An 8935-nucleotide genomic window follows, 5' to 3' on the forward strand; every position below is an offset into this window, starting at 1 on the left:
TTTTTTTTTTTTTTTTTTTTTTTTTTTTTTTTTTTTTTTTTTTTTTTTTTTTTTTTTTTTGCTTCTGATTTTGTCGAAATTGTTTGAGTCTGAGATGTCGAGATGAAGTTGAAAATTATGACTATGAGCTTAAATAGAGAATTCAAACAAGTGCACCCGTCACGTAGTGTTACTTCAGAATCTTTAGGTCCGAAATCAGTTTCGAGTTTTTTGCGCGGGCAATTTTCTTTTCTGTGATTAGAGACTGTATCATTTTAATTGATTTTTTGGTGTCAGTTGTGGTCTTCTCTACAGAAATTAGTTCTTAGATAAACGCTATCGCTGTATGTCTATGGAGTTTAATATTACCTCACGAAACACTTGGGAGCATAGGTCGTTGTGAAGGCGTCGGCGCGAAAATGAATTTTGGATGTTTTGTGAGCCCTAACAGGATTGAAACTTCGAAGTTCATTCGGATTGCCAAACTCTTAAAGAGAACGCTATGAGTGGAAAAAGCGTACAAAATTATAGTCGGGAAGGCTGAAGGGGTGAGGAACTGGTCGGGATCCCAAATGGATTTTGACTCAATTGTTTCACATCTAAACCAAAAACCTTAATTATCTAGCGTGTCGTGAGACCAGATAGAGATAAACTTCCATCGATCTAGTTGTTCGTACTGGATATGTGTTTGCGTTTAGTTATGCTTTTACTTGAACCAACACTGTGGAAGGTTAAGCATTTGAGCACGGAATTTGGGTGTTGGCCGTAACTTTTTAATTGGAAATTCTTCTTGATGCCCTCATCGGGGACTGGAAATGTATCTTGTTGTCTATTGATGCAAAATCTTCATTTTTGCTGATTGCAGGACAATATTGTGTGTAGATGAACTGAGAAGTAGCTACATATGATATAAACTCTGGCATGCCTTCTGCATAGTTATACCATTACTTTGGATCAACAACTTCAGCTGCTTATTGTCTAAAACAATCAGGTTGAATCTGATGGTGAAAACAAAGCAAAGACAGAATAGTAATCCTATTCATCTTTCTGGCTCTTCAAACTCTGATATTGATTTGGATTTGCACGGAGATGATAGTTGGGTGGTGGTAAAGAAGCAGAAAGTCACAATCCTAGTGCCTCCCACTTCAATAGTAACAAAATCCTCATCTCCCAATGCTGGACAAAGTCAGCTGCAGCCAATTACCCAAAAGGTATCAAATTGCCAAGCAGGAGCTCTTGAAGAGACATGTCTAGAAGCACCTGCTGTTCAACTGCCATCAACTTCTAAAAATGTTAAGCAATCTGTTGCCGCTCACTGTAATTCGACAGTGAAAGAGCCACTGAAGCAAGCTGTCACCCCAAACCCAGATGAAGCTTGCAATTCAAGGCCTTGTAAGGTTTCAGGATTATTGAACAGTGCGAAATCTATGAAGCAGCCTACACATTTACATTGCCCTGGGGGCTTTCTCACTGGAAGCACATTGTTAAATCAGAGACTTAGAGCACTTAATCTGGAGAGGAAGCTGCAGAAAGCTGGTGGTTTAAGTAGATGGTTGGAATCACTAGGACTGAACCAATTTGTGGGTATTTTCCAGAGAAGAAGTATCAGTAAATTTCACCTGGTAAATCTAACCATGAAAAAGCTGAAAGATATGGGCGCCAATGCGGTGGGGCCGCGTAGAAAACTGATACATGCAATTGAGTGTGTCTGTCAACCTTACAGTTCTGAAACTTTTGAGCCGGTGTATGAGATTTAATCAATGATATTAGACCCGCCCTTCAGCTTCTCCTTGCCAGGGTATGCAGTTCCATCCTTGAATTGTTGAGTTGTTGGTTGTGTATATATTAATTCTAAATGTGTCTATTGAATCCTAAAAGGATTGATGGCCGAAAGAGTGTGTGGTTGAGGGCCTATCTCTTGCCCTTGCATCAGGATTTCTTCTTCAATAGGCAGAGAACTTTGTAAATCTCCAGCTCTTGGATAGTGAAGATAGAAAGCACATGATTTCTCAAACGTGATGGGTTTTTATAGAACAAGATCACCATATAATCAGCATGATAATGGGGCTGATTTGGGGTGCATCTTTAATCTGTCTACTAGAAGACTGTTCATTGGTAGATACACACAGGTATGGGGCTAGGAGTTCGAAGGTAATACCGAGCTAATAGAGTGATCAATAGAGATAGATGTACTCGTTAGCAGCATTCCTATCATACAGTAATGAGGTGTTTGTTGAATGAAAAGATTTGGCTTCTAGGAGCTATGTTGAATTAACCAGTTTTTTTTTTCTTCCCCTTTGTTCTTATTTGACTATACAGTGAAAGCTTTTTTTTCTTGAAGAGCAATGCCAAGGATCTCGTGGAGGAATTCTATTTGTGACATACAAAAAGACTTGGGGCAGACACATGCCCTTCAGGCAAGACTTTTCTTTTCTAATAAGAATTTTAATATAGCTATTCGTGATCGATCAACTCGTACTCACGTACTCACGTCACGTTATGAACTCAACTGTACACAAATAGACACATTAATTCCATTATCTGTTCAAACAAATACTCCAAATTGCGATCATGAAGCTCCCAAATACATCAATGATAAATACTACGAAGTGTTTGGTTTCCTCGCTACTTTTGCATAATAATGCTCCAAAAGTAGCATTTTTTTCTACTACATTTTGGCTTCTGCATCGATCCATTTCAGAAGTTCACTCAGAGTTCTCACCAAATCCTTCTTCCGTTGTAGGCTTGAACCAACAATATGACTTGATAATGAGGTTCAAGGGGGATACAGGGAGATTTCTATTCATGTTGAAAATTTGCGATCCTAAACCTATTTCTCCCAACCTCCTAATCTCGACCCTGGATCGTAGTTTGTGAACAGTCGGAACTCGTTTCCAAGCTTGCTAGAGTGGTGTGGCCTAAAACCACAAGGATGAAAACCCATTAGCTCAGCTGCTCTTTCTGCTTGCACTTCTCCTGCATTTCGTTTTTACACAATGTTTTGTCAGAAGCAAAACAACAGAATTAAATCCAAGAATCTAATCAGTATCTTAGAAATCTTGGTAATCAGGCAACTGATAGAACATCTATTTACAGTAAAAAAAGCAAATTGCTTGGCAGGAAGGTTATTCATCATCACTATACCTGTTAGTAGTAGGAGGTAAGATTCACGATTCTGTGCCAGGAAAGAAATTGAACGGGTGACTTTCTCCAGACATTCTTTGCTCTGCAAGAACGAACAAGGAGGGAGGAGGGAGCACAAATTATTCATAGCTTGATAGAAAACCATTGTTTCACACACACACACACACACATATAATCCCAAGCACTAAAATCGGTTCCAACAGTCTTTTCTTCACCCAACTCCCCATTTTCTCTTAAATCAAGCTATGAAAAATCAGGAGTAATGTGGAATGACTCCATTCCTGTAAGATGTAGAGTTCGTTATCCCTCATCATCCCTGTTATTCCTCCTCTCTATGAGACGCGGGATCGACCCTGCTCTTTCTACATCCTTTTGGATGATAAGACATGCCTATCCATATTTTATCCAGATTATGGACCAGGGAGACGCATCACGGTCTCTTTACCGAGTTATGAGAGAGCCAGAGGCAGGAACTTGCCAGCCCTAATTTCTTTGGTAATCCACCAAAGTTCAGAGTTCAGATTTCAGATTTCAGACTTCTTTATATGAGACAGTAAGCTCATACAAAGAAGGTTGATTTCACAAACAAAGTATCCAAAATTGTGAAAAAAAAAAGTTAATCATAAACGTGTAAGCTATAGATATTATCTCTCACCAGGTAAGGAGGATCTGCTATCACAATCTGAAAATCATGCTTCAATTCCATCGGTAACTCTTCTGGTTCATTATAATCGTAAAATGTGAATTCACTACCATGTTGGGAAAAGCGTTCGTCATACTCAAGAAGTTGTGCAGATACATGCGGTCCGAGTTTCTGAGAAATGAAGATCAGACAGTCAATATATATTACAACCAGAGCAGCTGGTTAGTTCTGGAAGAGAAGGATAGGGTTTCCAATCCAAAACAAAACTCATTCTGATCATCGGTATGATCGAAGGTATGTATATTTATCCAACACTTGAAATTTCAACCTATACTGAGAAAATTAAAGCAGAATCTCCAAGAACAGAAAATTAAGAACAAATTCTGGTTTCGAAATGTGATGAAAAGAAAACGACGATCCAATTACCTTCAGATAGGTATAGAGAGTCGGACAAGCAATACAGGCGACTCGAGGAGATTCGAAGTTCTGGCACAGCGTAAGAACCTCATTAGTCACCGTCTCCGCCGTGTCGCGGTCGTACCAGAACTGACTCAGCCTCCAATCCTCCGTCACTAAAGTGACTTCTGAGTCTTCGGAAACTCCGCTTTCCAAGTGAACATCGGGCTGAGTTTGGGCTTGCTCGTCAAGGAACTCCTTGAGTGCAGCTAGGGCATGAGAGCTCAACAATGGCGGATCATCATCATTTTCTTCTTCAATCCTCAGGTCTCCGCAAGTGGTCTCTGATTTGCTGGGTGACTCCATTTCTTGCACTCTTTCAGACCGTTTCTCGCGCGAAGGACCGAAGCGGCGGCGATGACTGATAGAGGGAATTAATTCTATTTCTTCCCAACGATTTTAGGTAAAAATCTACTTTCTTTTATTTAATTTAAATCTTTTTTTCCCGTAAAAAATTATTAATTGATTTATATATAAAATTAATTTCCACCCTTTTTTAATTAACTACTATATTAAAAAAAAAAACACAAATCCCAAACTTTTGTGGATATTTGTCATAACATTAATTTAATATTTTATTTCACAATTTTATACTATCAAAATTAATTTTTAATAAGTAAATATATGTTTCGAAAATAGACAAAATACTAATTTAAAACGATGGATTAAAAATATTTAAAATCATATAATGGATTAGAAATATTTAAAAAATAAATATAAATAAAACTTGTAATAGATTATTTGAAAATAATTAACCACCTATTTTCGTACTAAATTTTTTTCATCGTTTTTTAATTTTATGTTAAAATTTTGTAAATAAAAATTAAAATAGTAATTATTTAAAAGTATATGGATTAAAATAAATATTTTAAAAGTAAAAAAAAAAAATAATAACGAAACCCTACGTTAAAAAGATTTAAAAAAGGAAAAAGAGAGTGAAAAATCTCATATAAATTGTTCGAATTTCTTGCAGGGAAGCGGGAAAGGTATCGAAATCCATCGCATGTAGTATTCAAACGCAAGACCAACAGAACCGAACTCCATTTCCAAAACCCTCTGTCGGATTTGTTCCGCCGTTGTCCAGAATCTCTCCGGCAGAAGAAACGCTAATCCAGTTCGACTCAGGCATGGCCGATTCCACGACCAGTAGGAAGAAACCTCTCAGCTTGAACGATCGTCACTACCGCCTCCTTCAGGATCTTTCTGCTCCACCCAAACCCTCTCTGGCAACCGCTCGTGGTACAGTACAGTACACTCACTTCCTTCCTTTTGCGCACTCCGCTTTTTTTCTTGGTTCTCCAATTTCGTAGCTCTGTAGTAATCGCTGGCGAGTTTATTTGTGTGTGTGCAGATCAGAGGGCAGGAGACGAAGATGAAAAGCCCTCGAGAATCGAACTTGAGAATCAATGTCGCCTCAGTGAAGTATCGACTAATGTTGACGAACTTCATGATAATAGTGTTCCGCAGTCTTCAGGTGTTAATGGTACGGATTTCAGTTTCTTCCTGCAGTTCCATAACCATAAAATTTATTGGTAATATCTTTTCCTGTCGGTGATGTTATTTTTGTTTTTTTTTTTCATCCGTAATTTTTAGTGGACGAACAGCCGAGGAAGATTAAGATTGGTGGCCGACGCCGTCTGTGCAAACTTTCGTCCCGAGAAGATGGTTATGTGGATAATCCAGTGGGGTTTGATTTCAGTGAACCCAATTTTTCTGGTATTACAGATTTTGATTCTCCTTCTCCCCCACCTCCACCGCCCTTGGATCATCGCGATAACAAGGGAAGTGATATCAGGGATATTCTGAATGACTTGAGCACGAAGCTCGAGCTTTTGTCTGTCGAGAAAAAGCGTGAAAAACCAAGAAAATTTGATTCTCTTGAAAACTTATCTGCTTCTTATTGTGGAAAAGGGATCGAGGAAGCAAGTGAAGCCGATGAACGTGAGGTTGATAGTCTGAAGTTCTCCACCAACCCATCTAATTCCTTGTTAGGTGAAAATGCAAAAGTTGAGAATGTTGTTAAGACTCTGAACGACGGTTTGAGTGGTGAGTATGGAGTAGAAATTCCCCCAAATAAGGTGAAGGTCGATGTGTTTTACAAGGGAACTCATGAAGTTGATACGTGCAGTACAGGGAGTGAACAACTTCTAAATCTAGAATATGGAAACAATAAACATCACGAAGGACGAGATAAATACACGCATCAGGATGTCCAAAGGTCATATAATTCCCTAGGAAAAACTCCTGCGTTGATAGACGAAGGAGAGGTAGACCTTGAGGATGATTGCGTAGTTCTGAATCGTGAAACAAGGAATTTTAATGGAGTGAGAAGGCAACATGACAAATATGAAAAGAAGAGTGATGATTCTGATGGGGTTGACATGTTTGATAAATCTGCTGAGGATTTTATATTGGAGGGAAAAACCTCCACTGGTCACAAGTCTGCTTTCAAATTGCAAGGTAGAATTGCAAAGATGCTGTATCCACATCAGCGTGAAGGGCTGCGTTGGCTGTGGTCTCTACATTGTCGGGGTAATGGTGGAATCCTGGGGGATGACATGGGTCTAGGTAAAACAATGCAGGTAATAACAGAAAGAACTGTTCTCTCTCAATCTGTTTGTTTGCTTGGATGTGTCTAAATACAATATTTTGTCCCTTTCTTCTCAGATTTGTGGCTTTCTAGCTGGACTTTTTTATTCGCGTTTAATTAAGAGGGTCTTGGTTGTGGCTCCTAAAACTCTCCTGCCCCATTGGATTAAGGAGTTAGCTGTTGTGGGTCTTTCTGAGAAGACGAGAGAGTAACCCTTTATTGCCTGGATCATTTTAAATATATATTTTTACTTCTGTTATAGAACTGAATGCAGCTGCTGAGCTTTCCAATTCCTGTACAGATACTATGGGACGTCGGCTAAACTTCGACAGTATGAGCTTAATTATATTCTCCAGGTTAGATATATCCAAGTTTTGTGATTAAACTAAGCCTGTAACCATTGACTAGAAGAAGCAAAGACAATTCTAAATATTAGATTGCATTATTCTTCGTAGAAATTTGTTGCACAGTGATATTAATCAAATTTTACCTATGTTGGGATTAACCGAAATTATCGGATACCTTCAATTAGTATTTTAATTGCTGCGTATAATTTAAAGTTCTGTTTTGTCTTTATTACTTGTGTCCGCAACAGGATAAAGGTGTTCTTCTGACGACTTATGATATTGTGAGAAATAATTCAAAGTCTTTACAAGGAAACAGCTTCTTTGATGATGAAGAAACTGAGGATGGAACAACATGGGATTATATGATCCTTGATGAGGTCATTATTTATATACTTGTAATTTACTAGTTATGAATTTGTTCATATATATATATATATATATCTTTTTAATACTTAGCTGATACACTTATTTTATTTGTACTGATTGTTCCATATAATAAACAAACTATACTATATTCCACCCTACAGATCAAAGTTTTAGTTGGTTAGATTCAAACTTCTATACCAAACTTAGATTCTTTTATTAGAAGTCAAAATTTCCGAGATTCAACAACTGGTTCTGTGGTTTTTAGCTTTGAATTTTTTGAAATACATTGAAGGTTGGTACTCATTTCAATCGACATGCCATTACCTGAATGCAGTGGATATTTCCACAGTCATAAATAACTTGTTTACTATAAATCAATGTAGACTTTCTATTCGTTATATATATTGGTGTGATTGATCAACCCATTTATAATCCAGGGTCATCTTATAAAGAATCCTAGCACTCAAAGAGCCAAAAGTTTGCTTGAAATTCCTAGTGCTCATCGCATAATTATAAGTGGCACACCATTGCAAAACAATTTGAAGGTATCACATTACCAGTTCTACCAGCTAATATAATGTCATTTCCCTTATGTCTTTTATCCGCTTTCAAACATAAATACTCCATGGGAGGTGTATTTTTAGCTTGATCCCATACATATTTAATTTGCGTTCTCTTTCTCTCTCTACTAGGAACTGTGGGCCCTGTTTAATTTTTGCTGTCCTGACCTATTGGGTGACAAGAAATGGTATGCATCCTTGTTTTATTATTGGTTGTTTTGTCTTTTAGATATCTTTTTGTCTTCTTCATGTTACTTGTTCAAAGTTTTATTCATGTATTGTTGGTATGAAATTTGGACTTGCTCAGGTTTAAAGAGTACTATGAGTGTGCAATTCTTCGTGGAAATGACAAAAAGGCTTCTGAAAGAGATAAGCGTGTTGGTTCAATGGCTGCAAAGGTAATGCTTATTGCTTGTTTATGGACCTTTAACCTTTTTGTTGTCGCCTGCCAGTTTAGCACAATTTTGGGAATTAAGATTTATTTATTATAATAGTAGAAAGGGAAAAAAAACATTGGATTTTTTCTCTTGTTGCGTGTGAGCTGGAAGAAAACGACAGTGCTTTGTGAAAAGGGAAAGTACCAGTTCTCTCTCCCTCTGTTTTTTTCCTAAGATTCCTTTTGTTGCTGCATCCTGGACCTTGGTGTACAATACGTGATAATTTGGTGACTAGTAATCACGGTAGATTATGATTTTTGTTGGTTGGTGCTATATTTTGGTAATTTTGGTTTGAAAATTCTAACAGCAGGTTCAGGAGGTTCTTTTCGATGGCCAGTTTTGTCTGTTCTTTTTCTGATTTACCCCTTTCTGATTCATGCTAACTGGAAATCTTTTTTTTTTTTTTTTTTTTT

The 8935-nt window shown here is 37.6% G+C and overlaps 3 protein-coding genes across 5 annotated transcripts in view; 2 read left to right on the plus strand and 1 right to left on the minus strand.

Moving 5' to 3' along the window:
- LOC111432962 overlaps nt 1–2402 on the plus strand; it is a 3571-nt gene extending 1169 nt beyond the window's left edge. Inside the window, exons 2-3 of one of the 2 annotated variants that reach the window (XM_023069794.1) lie at nt 845–1777; nt 2321–2402. In XM_023069794.1, coding sequence (XP_022925562.1) covers nt 981–1736 — 756 coding nt within the window. In that variant the 5' untranslated portion in view covers nt 845–980 and the 3' untranslated portion in view covers nt 1737–1777; nt 2321–2402. Of the gene's footprint in view, nt 1–844; nt 1778–1857; nt 2270–2320 lie in introns of those variants that run through there. The other variant, XM_023069793.1, reaches the window with a different exon arrangement.
- An 87-nt stretch (nt 2403–2489) lies between these two features.
- On the minus strand, nt 2490–4621 carry LOC111432964 (EEF1A lysine methyltransferase 1). The gene is made up of 4 exons (XM_023069796.1): nt 4193–4621; nt 3779–3937; nt 3124–3205; nt 2490–2955 (listed from the first exon to the last, which is right to left on the minus strand). Exons 1-4 carry the CDS (start codon nt 4526–4528, stop codon nt 2810–2812), a joined length of 723 nt encoding a protein of 240 aa, XP_022925564.1. The 5' UTR covers nt 4529–4621; the 3' UTR covers nt 2490–2809.
- The window catches only part of LOC111432959 (protein CHROMATIN REMODELING 24), a 10208-nt gene continuing 5815 nt past the window's right edge, over nt 4543–8935 (plus strand). Inside the window, exons 1-10 of one of the 2 annotated variants that reach the window (XM_023069785.1) lie at nt 4543–4625; nt 5196–5461; nt 5574–5705; nt 5816–6804; nt 6890–7020; nt 7114–7168; nt 7408–7536; nt 7963–8070; nt 8218–8273; nt 8393–8483. In XM_023069785.1, the coding sequence (XP_022925553.1) occupies nt 5350–5461; nt 5574–5705; nt 5816–6804; nt 6890–7020; nt 7114–7168; nt 7408–7536; nt 7963–8070; nt 8218–8273; nt 8393–8483 (1803 nt within the window). In that variant the 5' untranslated portion in view covers nt 4543–4625; nt 5196–5349. The remainder of the gene's footprint in view (nt 4626–5195; nt 5462–5573; nt 5706–5815; nt 6805–6889; nt 7021–7113; nt 7169–7407; nt 7537–7962; nt 8071–8217; nt 8274–8392; nt 8484–8935) is intronic. The other variant, XM_023069786.1, reaches the window with a different exon arrangement.

The sequence above is a fragment of the Cucurbita moschata genome, unplaced genomic scaffold (assembly GCF_002738365.1).
Source record: "Cucurbita moschata cultivar Rifu unplaced genomic scaffold, Cmos_1.0 Cmo_Scf00041, whole genome shotgun sequence".
Lineage (NCBI taxonomy): Eukaryota > Viridiplantae > Streptophyta > Magnoliopsida > Cucurbitales > Cucurbitaceae > Cucurbita > Cucurbita moschata.

Excerpts from the sequence above, each read along its gene's own strand:
- LOC111432964 (XM_023069796.1), bottom strand. The coding sequence starts at position 4,528 with ATGGAGTCACCCAGCAAATCAGAGACCACTTGCGGAGACCTGAGGATT. Across the intron at positions 3,206-3,778 it reads TAGCAGATCCTCCTTACCTG|AGCAAAGAATGTCTGGAGAA; the intron begins GTGAGAGATAAT and ends TCGTTCTTGCAG. Across the intron at positions 2,956-3,123 it reads TTACCTCCTACTACTAACAG|GAGAAGTGCAAGCAGAAAGA; the intron begins GTATAGTGATGA and ends AACGAAATGCAG.